Raw genomic sequence first — 16,100 nt, forward strand, 5'->3', positions numbered from 1 at the left:
TTAATTAGATTATTAATTATTATAAAATAAAATGAAACAAACATGAAAGGTGTAAGAAGATATTATACACTACTATCGTCTCTATAAAAAATCATGGAAAGCAAGTGTAAGAATACTAACTTATATTTTGGTGAAATTTTTATTAAAGTTAACTTTGAATAGAAGTAATTTGAAAAAAAATTGAGATAAAATAGCAGAAAAACGTAGTAGTTAAAAGGAGATGTCAATAGCACACAACAAGTATTTATCATATACTTCTAATTTACAAAATTATTACATTTATTCTTTCATTCATTATTATTTTTAATTTGTGTGCAACAACTTTAAAAAACTTTTATAACTTTTATTTTAAGAAGAGAGTAAGAGATATGTGAAATTATGTGCAACTGATCATATGATCCTGCTAACTACAAATAACAAAGAATTAAAGTAGTGTTTAGCTATTTTGACTCCTATTGCAAGGCTCCAATAGGAACATTGCTAGATGAATTGAAGATACCTAGGACACAACATGATATTTGCTTGTAGACAAATAATCAACCATAGTCAAAGAATGATTGAATTGCAAGCATATAGAGAGAGAGAGTAAGTTTCACTTTCTAAGAGAATGATTGAATTGCAGTATTGCAATACCAATTTCCTTCCATAGTCATATTTCTACAAAGGAAATGGTTTGTAATGTGTAAGATGATTGACTGATAACCCTCATACTTGGCTCTTACTATTGAGTATTGACAACATTACATACACTTGTGACCAACAAAGCATCAAATCCAACATAAATTCAGAAACAAAAAAGAATGATAATAATAACTATTGTATGAAGTAGCCACTAAGAAAAAGCCCAAAGAAAAACAACAAAGTACCATAAATAAGCACAGTTTTCTGACCAGAAGTAAGAGAATTTCCACCAAGTCCATACTGTTGATTCTGAGCAAACCCAGCAATCTCAACACTTTTGCTCTCAAAGAAACTCTGCGCCGCACCACAAGTCGGACATCTCCAATCATCTGGAAGCTTCTCGAACTGATAACCAGGAGGAATGGGATACGAAGGGTCACCAACACCTTCGTCGTATTTATACCCACATGAACGACATTCGTAGATTCCGGTGTTCAAGACAGCGAATTTCTCTTCCAGGCGAAGCTTTTCGGAATCGGGTGAAGCTTGTTGTTGCTGTTGTTCTTCTTCTTTTGAAATGTCGGTGGAGTTAATGGTGAATTTTCGAGGGTGGATGGGTTTGAGATTGTGGGAGAGATGGGTTTTGGAGAGGTGGAAGAGGGAGGGTTTGGGTTTGGGTTTGAGAGGGTGGATTTGAGAGAAAGGAGTTGAGAGATGAAACGTGGAAGCCATTGTTAGAGTTTAGTTTAACTGACGGAAGGTGGTTGTAGTGACAGGGAAGTTGGATTGAGGAGTGGATGATAGCATAGCATCGTAATATGCCGTTGGGATGGAAACACGCTTGGATAAGGTAACCCATTCTATTTCTATTCTACTTTTTTCATTTTAATGAAAAATGGGTTTTGAAACTTTTTTATTTATTTATTTTTTAAGAAAAATTAATCCCAAATTATTTGACATGGGCTTCTTGTTTTGGATCCATTTTATATGTGCAGCCATTTGCTAGATCTTTATGCATTAGTTAGGCACAATAAAAATTTTTACTTACAAATAATTTTTGTTTTAAATATCATTCTATTTTTGTATAAAAAAATATCATCAAAAAGGTAGCTAAATCGGTTACTAATTCGATGTCGATTTCAGTCATTATATTTCAGTTCCTGAATAAATTGTTAAAGGTTAGCGACTAGCACTTTTTTCATGAAAAATGATAGTCGCTTTATTGATCGCTAAACATTATAGTGACCGATTTTTAAGTTTTTCCGGTCTCTAATTCAGCCACTAAATACGAAAATTTTAATAGTGGTAACAAATAGAAAAATACTTCAATAGATAATAAGAATATTATATATATATATATATATATATATATATATATATATATATATATATATATATATATATAATAATAATAATAAATATATATTTACTTTTAATAAACACTAGCCACATGTTTATGAAAAAGAATGTACAATGATTTTATTAATTAAAAAATCGTAAAGTAAATGAAATTTTAATGTTCAATGCTGTTTTTTATTTTTCAAAATACTTTAAAGTATTAATTAAAAATGTAAAAACAATAATAAATATAGCTGATAATTTAAATTTATATTTGAGAATGGTATTTTTTAAGTGGATATTTTAATTACTTTTAAGTAGAGATTTTATTTAAAGATAAAGAAGATTTAATTTATAAAAATACCAAGCAAAGTATATGGAGGGTCATTTTTCTCTGATTTTTATAAAATACCAAGTAAAGAACAAATTAAAAAAGCTTTTATAAAAAATAATTACCCCAAATATAAAAGGAATATATCCTATCTAGTAAGTTCAACTAGGTAGTTGAAGAACAAATAAAAAAATTAAAAAAATAAAAGTCATAAAACAAAAAAGAAAAAAGGAATACCTAGCATAAAAAAATCAAAGAAAAGAATAAGTTGATAAAGAAGTTTATGTGACACCAAAATCATTAGCAGATAATGTATAGAGGAGGAAAACTAAAAATTTGTTGATGAAAAAAGATAATAATGGTAATACTCACAAAAAAAACATGAGAGATATTATCCAGTCATATGAGATTGTTAATTATCAACTACCTCCCAATTAATAAAACAGGTAACCAATCACCCTAATATACCCTTCTACATAATTTAGTAGGTAACTTTGATTTATTTTATTTCAAAGCTACAATCTCTCTACTAACATCATTTAAAGTTTAAAAATCATAAAACAAAAAAGAAAAAAAAGAATATCTAGCATAAAAAAATCAAAGAAAAGAATAAGATGATAAAGAAGTTTATGTGACACCAAAATCATTAAAAGATAGTTTATATAGGAGGAAAACTAAAAGTTTATTAATAAAGAAAGGTAATAATGATAATACTCACACAAAAAACATAAGAGATATTATCAACTCATGAGATTGTTAATTATCAACTACCTCCCCATTAATAAAACAGGTAACCAATCACCCAAATATACCCTTCTACATAATTTACTAAATGACTAATGAAAGGGCGATAAAGTAATTAACACATTTCAATATTATAGATTAACATCATCACTTTCTAATACTACATTTTACTTTTTCATTGGTCTATTTTTTCCTTATTTTCTATTTGTCCATTATTCACTTCCTTTTCTTTTATGAATCTTCCCTCTTTTTTCTTCTCATTTGTTGTTGAATTGTAATTCCTTGTGTCGAAGCAGGTTGCTCGACAGAGCAAGGAAGTGTCGAACCACCTAGAGTGTTAAGTTATGTTAGTGTGTCGAAGTGTCGAAACATGTTGCTTCACACAAGATTTTGACTTAGGCCTATTTTGAGTTTTTATAGTTTTGAGCTTTGACTTGAGGTCCAAGTTAACCTAAATCTATAAATAGAGGGAGTAACCCTTATTCTTGTAATGAGGTGAATAGAGTATTCATAACATTGTATTCACAGTATTTTACAATTGAAAAGTGAATAAGAAGTTTTTCCACAGTTTGTGGACAGAGAGAGACTCTGCAGAATTTTATTACTCTCATCCTTCATCGTTCTTTACACTCTTTCTTTCTCCATTATTCTTTTCTTTTATTGCTATTGTGTGGGTAATAACAATATTGTTCACCAATATTGATTGAAGTTCTCCATAGGTTTTAGGGGATTTCCAACATCTGGTATTAAGAGCTCCGATTTAATCGATTCATGAGAAGAAAATCACCATGGCAACGAATCATCTAAACGGGCATTTTCCAGCAAATATTCTGATTCTCAAGAATAACAATTATGAGAATTGGTGCAAGCAGATAAAGATTGTGTTCTATTATCAAGATCTTTGGGATCTTGTGAAGGAAGGAGTAACAACGCTTGCAGAAGCCGCGAAGGATCAAGAAAAGGCCGCACATAAAGAATTGAAGAAAAACGATTATAAAGCTCTCTTTATAATCCATCAATATGTTGATGCAGATAACTTTGAAAAGGTTAGTGATGCAGAGTCAGCGGAAGAAGCATGAGAAATTTTGGAGAAATCGTTTGGAGGCGCGGAGAAGGTGAAAGAGGCGAGGTTACAAACTCACAAAAGAACGTATGAATTGCTTCAGATGGAAGACAATGAAAGCATAACTGATTTTTTCACCAAGGTTACGAAACTGGTAAATCAAATCAAGGTATATGGAGAAATGTTGACATCAAGATCTGTTATTGGAAAGATCTTGAGGTCGTTGGCTCCAAAGTTTGACCACGTGGTAGTAGCCATATAAGAGTCGAAAGATTTGTCAAAACTGACAAAGGAAGAGCTTCAATGGACGCTTGAATCTCATGAACAAAGAATGGCTGAAAGAGCTGCAAGAAAGTCGAAGAGTGATATGGATTTGCAGGCTCAATCAACAAAAGAAAGAAAAGGCAAATGTAGCTGGAATGGAAACAAAGGCAGAGGAGGTCACAAAAATTCGACTGGTTGAAATCAGCAAGAAGGAAACTGGTCGAATAAGAGAAAATCCTGGAACTAAGGCAACCAAAGAGGTGGTATTGCAGGTAGAGGAAGAGGTGGTGGTCAAAATCCAGATAAGAGTCACATTCAATGTTACAATTATCAAAGGTATGATCACTATTCTAGTGATTGTCTAGAAAAGCATAAGAATCAAGAAACTTATGCAAAGCTGGCGAAACATGAAGAAGAAGAGACGTTGCTGATGGTTACAACAAGAGAAGAAGAGAGATTCAAGGACCTGTGGTACTTGGACTCAGGATGCGCATCACACATGTCTGGAAGAAAAGATTGGTTTGTCATCATAAAGCTCTCAATGAAGAACATGGTGAAATTTTCAAATGACAACACTCTAGCAGCTGAAGGTGTTGGTGATGTTCTGATTACGAGGAAAGATGGCAAGAGGTCAGTAATTTCAAATGTGTTGTACATACCAGGCATGAAGAGTAATTTGCTTAACATATGGCAGTTAGTCGAAAAGAACTACAAGGTTTCGATCGAAAACAAGATGATGAGAGTTATCGACTCAAATGGAAGGTTGATCTTGAAGGCTCCAATGTTTCAGAATAGAACCTTCAAGATTGAGCTAAATGTGATGGAGCATAAGTGCCTTGCAACAGCAGCCAGCAGAGATGAATGGATATGGCATTACAGACTTGGCCATCTTAATTTCAAAGACATCAGAGATTTGAAGAGAAGAAATATGATTTCAGGATTACCAGAAATCGACATTCCAAACGAAGTGTGTGAAGAATGCGTGTAGGCGAAATATCATAATAACAACTTCAGTAAGGATGCAGGAAGCAGGTCGAAGGCGATTCTTGAAGTCATATACTCTGATGTATGTGGCCCTCTCCAGGTGGATTTGATTGGAGGTAACAAATACTTTGTTACGTTCATAGATGATTTCAGTCGAAAATTATGGTCTTACCTGATCCAGAAGAAAAGTGAAGTGATCGAGGTATTTGCCAAGTTTAAATCTATGGTCGAAAGACAAAGCGATCGAAAGATCAATATTTTGAGGACTGATGGTGGTGGAGAATATGTGTCGAAAGACTTTGATGCATTATGTGTGAAAGAAAGGATTGTGCATGAAGTGGTACCACCCTACACTCTACAGCAGAATGGAGTCACATAAAGGAAGAATAAAACCATTATGAATATGGTTAGAAGTATGTTGAAAGGCAAGCATCTACCCAAAGAATTATGGGGAGAAGCTGTGTCGACTGCGACATATATCCTGAACAAATGTCCGACGAAGAAGCTAGAAGGAATCACGCCAGAAGAATGTTGGTCTGGTGTCAAGCCTAGCTTGAATCATCTGAGGGTGTTTGGTTCTATAGCACATAGACACGTGTCAGATCAGTTGAGAAGAAAACTTGATGACAAGTCCAGTCAGATGATCCTGGTAGGAAACCATTCGAATGAAGGATACAAGTTATTCGACCCAGTGAATAAGCAAGTAGTGATCAGCAGGGACGTGATCATAGATGAGCTTAAGGAGTGGGATTGGACTGAGAATGTCAAGAAAGATTCAGTGAGAATCTTTTGTGATGAACCAGCTAGTGAAGTCGAAAGAGAAGTTCGACAAGAAGAAGTCAGAGGTAAAGCAAGTACAAGCAGACCTCAAAGAACAAGACACATGCCTGTAAGGTTGCAAGAATGTGTGATTACACCAGATGATGTGGTCGATGGAGTAGGTGAGTTGGTACAATGTGCTTTCTACGCAGATGTCGAACCTGTCAATGCAGCTGAGGCATTAAAAGATTCAAAGTGGATGAAAGCAATGGACGAAGAACTGAAGTCAATCCAAGTCAACAACACTTGGTCACTTGTCAAATTGCCTCAAGACAAGAAGGCAATCGATGTGAAGTGGGTATTCAAGGTGAAGTTGAATCCCAAAGGAGAAGTGACTCGACACAAGGCGAGACTTGTGGCGAAATGATTTCTTCAGAAAAAAGGAATCGACTTCGATGAAGTTTTTGCACCTGTTGCTAGGATCGAAACAATCAGGTTGGTTGTTGGTCTAGCAAACACGAACAACTGGCAGATGCGTCAGATGGATGTGAAATGTGCATTCCTTAATGACCCCTTAGAAGAAGAAGTTTATGTTGCACAACCAGTTGGGTTTATGAAACAAGGTGAAGAAAGAAAGGTGTACAGGCTGCATAAAGCTCTGTACGGACTTAAACAAGCTCCAAGAGCTTGGAACAAGAAGATATATGGCTTTCTAAGGGAGAAGGAATTTGTGAAGTGAAAATCTGAACATGGAGTATATGGAAGAAGAAGCAAGAATGAATTGCTTATACTATGCTCTATATTGATGACCTGTTGATAACAGGTAGTTGCAAGAAGGATATCGAAGACTTCAAAGGTGATCTCAATAACGAATTTGAAATATCAGATCTGGGTGACATTTCATACTTCCTTGGCATAGAATTCTACAAGAGTGGTAGAGGTTTGATGATGCATCAAAGAAGGTATGCAGGAGAAATTCTCAAAATATTTGAGATGCAAGATTGTAACCCAACTTCGACTCCAACTGAGCTCAAATTACAACTGTCAAAAAATTCAGATTCAGATGATGTCGACCTAACCTAATACAGAAGACTTATTGGGTCACTTCGATACCTTTGTCACACAAGGCCTGACTTAGCATACAATGTAGGTATGGTGAGTAGGTTCATGTTCATTTCAAAGGTATCACATCTAGCAGCGACGAAGAGGATACTAAGGTATCTGAAATGAACTCTCGACTATGGCATTTTATTTCCTACAACCGATGAAGGAAAAGAATGCAAATTAGTGGGATACACCAACTCAAGTTGGTGTAGTGATGCCGAGGATCGAAAATCCACAGTTGGCTATGTGTTTATGCTAGGTGGTGCACCAGTTGCTTGGAGTTCGAGAAAAGAGCCAGTAATGGCATTATCATCGTCCGAAGCAGAATACATAGCTGCTTCTCTTTGTGCATGTCAAGCAACATGGATGGTGAATCTGGTCGAATAGATAACAACGAAGAGTCATGGAGCAATTACCATGAGGATCAACAACATGTCAGCTATCTGTAACACCTCAAAATTTGCCCTCCTCTCTTGGGACTAAGCTTAACATATTGCATACATTTTTAGGTCATTAGGCATTGCATATTGCATATCATGTGGTTACATTGTGCAAGCTATCTTCTCAAGTCTTGATCAGAAGATGAAGAAGTCAAAGTGCAAGCCTAGGGTTTACTGACTGATCATGGCCATCTGAGGATTGGGCTGTGAATTAGGGTTTTATGATTCTCAATGGATGTTGGTCTTCATCTTGATTGGAGTGATATATCATCATCATCATGGTTGGATATCATCAGAAGATGCAAGAGATTGAAGAAGATTCTTTGAGGTTAGGGTTTTGACCACTGGTCAACCCTAATCAGCTGCATCAGGCCAATCAGGGCTGGATCAGGAGATGGGGTTCATGTTGGTTATGGGGTTCATTTTGTGATTATATTGTGTTTATTGAGGCTAGGGTATCACCCTTGAGCCATTTCAGTTGAAGACTGGAGTTCAGATTGATCTATGCATTGCCTGATTCATCTATCAGTTGAAAAGTCAACTGTGGTCAACTGTACATGATTTGATGGATTTGGAGGTGGAAATGAGTTGGATACACTTCATTCATGTTGGAACAAGTGTTAAATGACATCTCAAAGCTTAAGAATGAAGAAAATCAAGTCAGGACAAAAACTGCCAAAAATAGAAAGTGACTTGTAACTGAAGTTTCCAAAAATGGAAAGTTTTGGACCTCAAAGCCACGTGTCCAAGGAAGCTTCAAATGAAAAATTGTTCAACATGAAAGTTGTAGATCTTGTTCTCACCTTTCCAAAAAGTCCAAGAACTTGAAAATCCCATGTATGGTTGGGAAATTATGGCTCAGTGAAATTCAAAAATGACCCATAATCAGGAGGCCATAACTTCCACATGGTTTGTCCAAATTGCAAGTTCTTTATATGCACAAACTCCATTTGACATGTACTTTCATGGTGCATAATTGGATTTTTCCAAAAATGGTCAATGCAAAAAGTCAATTTTCAACTAGACAGTTAAATTGGACCAAGGGCAAAATTGTCCAACTTTCAAAATAATTGGAATTTTTGAGTGGGGATTTTTGCTACACCTCATGAATGGCATTTAAAATTTGTTGGAATCGTCATTTCTTGGCAAAGGCTTGTAATTTGAGATTTGGCTTGAAAAATGAAATGGCAAAAATGGACAAAGTGGCATTCACATGTGATTTTGCAAATTACACAACCAATGAGAGTGAGACAAGTTTCAACAGCTCACACATGGCATTTGGATGTTGTGTGAGCTGTCAAACAGGTGGCAATGAGCTGGCATTTGAAATTCCAATTATGCCCTCACTTGAAAAATTAGCATTTCACTAACAAGTGCAATTTGGCTAATTACATGATTAAGGTTGGATTAGTGTATGATATATATTCCTAATCTCATTCTAAGCATAACAGAAAATCACACTTCCCAAAATCAGATCTGAAATTCATCCAATTCTCTCAAATTCTCAAGAACACCTAAAGCTTCAAATCCAAAGATTTCTCTCAATTCTTAACCAAATGCGAAAATTCTTGTTGCATTGATCTTCAATCATTGTATATTCCATCTGTTTTTGGTCTTCATCATCAATCAAGCACCAAAACTCAACTGTCCAAAGTATGCTCAACAATGGTGAATTGGAATTTCTCATAATTGGAGCAAATTCGAGCTAGGCTAACACCTCCATTCATCTTCCCTATCATCAAGCTTGGACTGTTTTGAAGAATCACATCCAAATTCATCACGAATCGCAACTGTCGTCAAACAAAGGTGCGAATTCGAATCTCACGGTTTTGTAAATTGTTATATGCATTGTGTAGATCGTTCATCGTAGGTTAGCGTGAAACTTGCGGTTTATGAAATGATTGAGTGAGTTAAGAGAAATCTTGATTTGTAGTTTTGTGTTCATTCCTTTCCAAGCTCGATTCGTGATGTACAGTGGAAATTAATTAAAATCGATAGCATATTAGTGATGAGCATTGAGAAAGGAAGAGAACGGTTATTCATTTGCGAGTTTTGGTTGAAGTTTGAGCAAAGTCATTGTTGGACTTGGATGAGCGAACACGGCGAGGAAGAAGATGATTTTCAGAAATTCTTACTGTTTGATTCACGAAAATGCTAAGCCAAATTTAAACCGTGTTTGCCGCGCCGAATCCCTCCAATCGCATGCCTCCATTTCAATTAGTGGTGCTGTGTCGTTTTGAACCAGCCTAGGTTAATCACGAAAATGCCACTGAGGCTTTCTATTTCATATTAATTAAAATTAATTCAATAATTATTTAAAAAAATCATTAACACTTTAGAAAATTCATAAAAAATTATAGAAAATTCAGAAAAATATGAGGATTGTTTCTTTGACTTCCTTGTTGACTTTAGGATTTGTTTGACCTATTGGTCAAAGTTGTGCATGGTGTAAATTGTATTTGACCTAGGATTGTTTCACATGTGTTCAAATTTGATACATTCTACTAATTCCAATGTGAAATCCTCATATTCTAAAAGAAATTCTTGAAATTTTTTGTGAGGATTGTTGACTGGTTGATGTTTATTTCCATGTAAATTTCATGCATTTTTGATACCTGATCATTGAGTTATGAATTTTGGAACTTAGGTGTGACAATTTGTGTCACACCTCATCATGTCAATTTGCTGGATTTATTTGAGTGATCTATACTTGTTGGATTAATATGAAATTTTGCATGATGGTTGATTAACATGTCAAGATGCTATATGAAATTTGGTGGAATTTTTCATTGCATTTTCAAATTGATTATGATTTTTCATCTCTGTTAGCCAATTATGCAAGCTTGTGTGACTTAGGTTGGCAGATTTGATGTGAAATGCTCATATGATATTGTGTGATCATGAAATTTGATATGCTTGTAATATACACATAATGTGACATCCCTGTTTTGGTCCCATCCATTTTTTTACTGTTTTCATTGAGTTATGAATTTTTGAAGTGAGTGCATGTGTTGATAGTGTGAATTGGAGCATGTAATTGTGTCTGTTTTTGTTGATTTTCATTGACATGGTTCCCTTTGCCCAATTAAGCTGAAATTTGGTATGCTAGGCCTTGGATAGTCCCTGTTTAGGTGTAAATTATTTGAGAATTTTTGGAATTGTTTTGATGTGGATTTGAATGCAATAGTTCTGTTTGCATGTTTGATGCTTCATTTGAACTAGTTTGCCTTATTTTGTGCATAACATGAGCATGATGAATGATATAAACATGAGACCAAGTGTGTTTGCTCTTGTTTGACATTAATTTGACTTTGGTTGGTGAATACCTTGCTGTTTAGGAATTTTTCTCGCCTTTGGACCCTAGGCTTAGCCTAGTGGTCTTGTTGCTAATGTTTGCTTGATTTTTCAGGATCAAAAGCATAATGCACATGGAGAATGAATCAAGTTAAATGCAATTGATGTTGTTTAATGTTTGTACACTAACATAACATTGTTTTGTAGGTTGTGAAGCTTGGGCTTGAGCTTTGAGCTTGCCTTGTTGTGCATTGCTTTGTATAGTCTGGATGATTAATACTTGCTGTTTAGTTTTGTCTGTCTAAGTACTAATTGTGTTTGACTGTTTCCAGGTACTTTTAGTTGCTCAGTTCCTTGTGAACTTTTGCTTTGCTTTGTTTAAGCAACTTGCATTGAGGTATAACTTCCTAACTTCATGTAGTCTGGAGACCCGGCCTGTTATTTGGCCGGGCAAATGTCTGAAGTCCTCCTTAAGAGGCAATGATTGTGGTTGTTTATTTTTCGTGCCAAGCAGGTGAAAGTCCTTTAAATAAGGCAATTGGTGGAAGGTAGGGATAAGCAATCTATCCCCCACTATTCTGTGAGTCTTCTCCTTGCTCCCATTACATGGTTGTAGCATTGAGATCCTAGCCCAAGATCCTGTGCAGTGCACATTGTGTCAGTGTCTTTAAGTATAGAAGGGTTCCCCTATTCTGGACCCATGCTCATTTGTCAGAAGCTCTCCCTGGTCAGGGATAAGAGCTGTGAGGTCTCATCCTCACTTCATCCTCTCATCTGCTTCACCTTAGCCTCGTAATGGCAAGGTTAAGAGCAAAAACAGCCTGTACAGATGACTTGCTGAGGCAGTCAAACCTATTGATTGGGCCCCTTGTTTGGTTATAGCGTGTGCAATGTGGATATCTGATTGACATGCTTGGTTGAGATGCTTGTTCTCATTTGATGTATGCTTGTATGTTGTTTGCTTGTGTGCTCGCTCCTTTCCTGGTTAGGATAGGCTTGCTTATGCAAGTAGGATAGAAACCTTAACTTAGGGACGACTTTGCATGACAACATCTAGGCTCGAGTCGTAGTCTCCCTAGTGTTGTGTCTCCCTCTGTTGTCTGGTTAGGAGAGAGTTTCTCCCCTGCGTAGGGGAACTACATCGCCCTGATCCTCGTTCCAGACGAGGTATGTAGGCAGGTGGTCGTGCGAGACCACTCCGGGCGCCTTTTATTTATTTGTGTGTGTTGTTTGACAAATGCTAAGCTCGAGTCCCCGACTCCTTAGCGAGTTGTTGTTTGTTTGTTTGCTGGTTATGTGCTGTTTGGTGTTTTTGGGTTCGGATGCTGACGTAAGCCCAGAATTGGCTGTCGGGCTCCAGGTTCGCCCTTTTGAGTGTGTTTTGGGTTCGGATGCTGACGTAAGCCCAGAATTGGCTGTCGGGCTCCACGTTTGCCCTTTTGAGTGTGTTTTGGGTTCGGATGCTGACGTAAGCCCAGGGATTGGCTGTCGGGCTCCACGTCTGCCCTTTTGAGTGCGTTTTGGTTCGGATGCCGACGTAATTCCATCAAGTGGTTGTCGGGCTCCATGTTTGGCATCTGTTTGTGTGTTCTGTGTTGTTTGGCGTGCGTAAGCCGAACTACAGTGGCTCTGATTCTTGTTCCAGACAAGATATGTAGGCATAAGGTGCGATACCTTATCGAGCTCGTTCCTCTTAACCCCACCTGCGTTCCCCGTGTGTATGTGTGATGTTTTAGCAACCTATTCTTTATTCTAGAACGTGGATCCCTAGGAGTACCTAGGACGTGAAGGGTGCTAATACCTTCTCCTTGCGTAACCGACTCCCTTACCCTTTCTCTTTGGTCGCGAGACCATTTCCTTTCCAGGTTTCTCTGAGCGTTTCCTTTCCCTATTTTGGGATAAATAACGCGCAGTGGCGGCTCTGTGTGTGTTTTGTTTTTAGCTCGCCGGTTGATTTTTCGCAGGATGCGACAGCTGGCGACTCTGCTGGGGACTTAGCACTGATGTAGACCTGTGCTGGTCCATCGTCCCTAAGCGAGTCTCTCCTAGCGTTCTAGGATAGTTTAGGTTGCTTGTTCTGTGTTATTTGTTGCATTTATTATTCTGACTGTGTATATATTTGCATTAATGTCTGCATGCATCATACTATCATGTTGTTGCCGTCCTCTGTGCAGGTGGTTCCTCTGTTTGGGGTGGGTGTTCTGAGTGGGGCTAAAACCCGGGCCCGAGTATACACCTAGGACTAGTGTGGTCTCATGTTCCTCATTTGCTGGATCAGCATATTGTTGCAACGTGACATACCACAAGCCAGACGAGGTTCATTTGATAGTGCTTTCCTCTGTGGGGTACTCCACTTTGGTTGAGTTACTTCATCTGAACTATTGACTCTGGTGACCGATCATTTCCCGGATCTTTGGTTTAGACGATCTCAGGAGAGCTGCAATGGCACACCCGAAAGGGCAAACCCATTGAGTATCTCTGCCCGATTGTCGAGACTATTGTCCGCCTTAGGATGACCTGTTTAGAATTTACCTGTGAGGGGAGGGTGATTTATTCAGATGCATGTTCAGATGGTGACTTGGATGGTGACTTTTTGTTCCGTGGATCAGAATCCTATTTATAAGTCGGATTTATGGCCGTTTATTTCAGAGACGCCGGAGTGCTGTCCGTGATATTATCAGTGGGGATCCGTTTATTTCAGGATTCCCCGGGCCGAGTTATTTATCAGTGGGGATCCGTTTATTTCAGGATTCCCCGGGCCGATTCAGAGGGTTGTGAATGTCTGCTCAGAGACTGATGATGATGATGATGTATCTTTCTTCCGTTTATTTCGGAACCCGTGGGTCAGATTGTTGGTTATTCATTCCTCAAATGGTTATGATCAGTTCAGAGACCAGATTCAGTGCAGATGATCAAATGGCTTGGAGGATGGCAACGCATTGCATTCATTCATCAGCATCATTACATCTTGCATTAATTGCATCTAACACATGTTTGCCCATATGCAGGGACATTTCTTTGAGATCTTGGTTGAGAGACTTTCTGCTAGAAATGAGAATCGGCTTGAAGCATGATGTTGTCTACAGTTTCTTCAACCCAGAGATTGATGAGTTGAGAGACATGATTGCATTGATTACACCTGACCATGTGGGGATGTTCAGGGAGTCATACGGTAGTATCCTGAAGATGGTTTTCAGACTCACTGACAGTGACAGAAGCGCCATTCATACTTTTCTCCAGTTCTATGACCCGGGGCTGAGATGCTTTGTATTTCCGGACTATTTGTTGGGACCTCTGATGGAGGATTATGCTAGCATCCTGGGTGTTCAGATCCGCGATCAGATTCCTTTTTGTGCTATTAGGAGAGAGCCTGACGTCCTTGGGATTTCCCGTGCTCTTTATTTGAGTCCGGAAATAGTCAAAGAGGGTTTGAAGGAGAAAGGAAAGTTACCAGGTTTTCACTTGAGTTTCTTGGAGGCTAATGCCAAGGAACATGCTGCTATGGGTAACTGGAAGACGGTTTGTGCTCTGACCGCCGTGAGCATTTATGGGATTGTTCTGTTTCCTAATCAGAAGGATTTTGTGGACCATAATGCTATCAGATTGTTCATGCAGAGAAACCCTATTCCTACTCTGATTGGAGATGTGTACTACTCAGTGCATAACAGGAATGAGAAGAGGCGTGGTGGCTTGATCAGATGCTGTTCTCAGTTGCTCTTCCGATGGTTTATGGGGTATTTGCCTTCTCGGGGTGCCTTTGCTCATATTGATCCCACTGTCAAGTGGTCATTCAGGTTGATGGGTTTGCGGGCTGATGATATCGCTTGGACTCATAATGGTCTGGCTGGACGGGATTTTATATATAGCTGCGGAGATTTTCCCAATGTGCCTCTTATAGGAGTTCAGGGTTGCATTAATTACAACCCGACGCTCCTTAGGAGACAGATGGGGTTCGCTATGGAGGTTCCTCCCCTTGAGTGTGAGACACAGGAGTCCTTTTATTTTCTGGTGGAGGGTAATCAGGCCAAGCTGATACAAGTGTCTGGGGCATGGCGCAACATTCAAAGGAAGGGTAAGGTTCCGTTTGGCAAAGTCAACAGTCGGTATTTTCCTTTGTTTGAAGACTGGTTGCGGAAGAGGATTGAAGCCACATTTCTACCATTTCCGGGGGGTGATCCTGTGTGTCCTATGATTGAGGGTCCAAGTTCTTCTGTCGGCATGGAGGAATTCCTTGAGATGAAGAGGGCCAGAGATCAGCTACTTGCAGAGAAAGCTGAGTTGGAGAGAAGTGTTGCTCATTTTCAGGCAGCTAATCAGGAAATCAAAGTGAAGATGGAAGATCGAGACAAACGACATGCCCTAGAAGCCAAACGCTTTGAGATGGATACAACCTACTATGGGAAGATCAGCCAAGCTTTAGCATCATCCAACCGGGAGCACGACATCACTAAGGATAAGCTGTTCAGAGCATCAAAGGTGATTGAAGATGAGAAGAGAAGGCAAATCCTAGTGAGGGATCAGAGAGACGAGAGAGCCAGAGTCCTCGCTGCAGAGTGGGAAGCGGAGAAAGCAAAGATCAGGGCTGAGAGAGATCACTACATGGCAGAGAGAGACCACTACTTCAGGCAGATGAAGATTCATCAGAAGGAAGTTGGAAGACTACAGCAGGAGAATACCGAGCTCAAGTTCGCCGTAGAGTTCGCGAGGATGGAAGACGAGATAGGGCCACCTGCGGGACCCTCATCCAGTTAGATCTTTCATTTGTGTTGGATTACCGTCAGGCTTGTTGACGGAATTCACTTGTCTGTATTTCTTTCCTATTCTGGAGGATTGTATTTGATTTTATCTGGTTGATGTAAGACTATGGCACTGATTGTGCACTTTTGGTTATGTGATGGTGATTTTTCATTCGGTGATTGGTTTTCAAGCTTTATTTGCTTTGCCGTATGCACTCACACAAGCACACACATGGTTGGGGGTATCATGCTAAATCATATCTCCGATCTGCACCGTAAAATCAAATGCTGAACGACCGAATATTGATGCCGGATTATTATTTGTCTCAGTGATGCCAGGATCGAGAGACAAAGTGTCCTTCATATGGATAGACACTGCATTCATGCATTGATCATAATAACTGTGTTTTATTTTGCAGGTA

General features: G+C 38.4%; 1 protein-coding gene across 1 annotated transcript; it reads right to left on the reverse strand.

Moving 5' to 3' along the window:
• Positions 1–590: 590 nt before the first annotated feature.
• On the reverse strand, positions 591–1,489 carry LOC127088021 (uncharacterized). The gene has a single exon (XM_051028933.1). The coding sequence runs from the start codon at positions 1,351–1,353 to the stop codon at positions 814–816; it is 540 nt and encodes a 179-aa protein (XP_050884890.1). The 5' UTR covers positions 1,354–1,489; the 3' UTR covers positions 591–813.
• Positions 1,490–16,100: the final 14,611 nt, after the last annotated feature.

Source organism: Lathyrus oleraceus, chromosome 5 (assembly GCF_024323335.1).
Source record: "Lathyrus oleraceus cultivar Zhongwan6 chromosome 5, CAAS_Psat_ZW6_1.0, whole genome shotgun sequence".
Classification (NCBI taxonomy): Eukaryota; Viridiplantae; Streptophyta; class Magnoliopsida; order Fabales; family Fabaceae; genus Lathyrus; species Lathyrus oleraceus.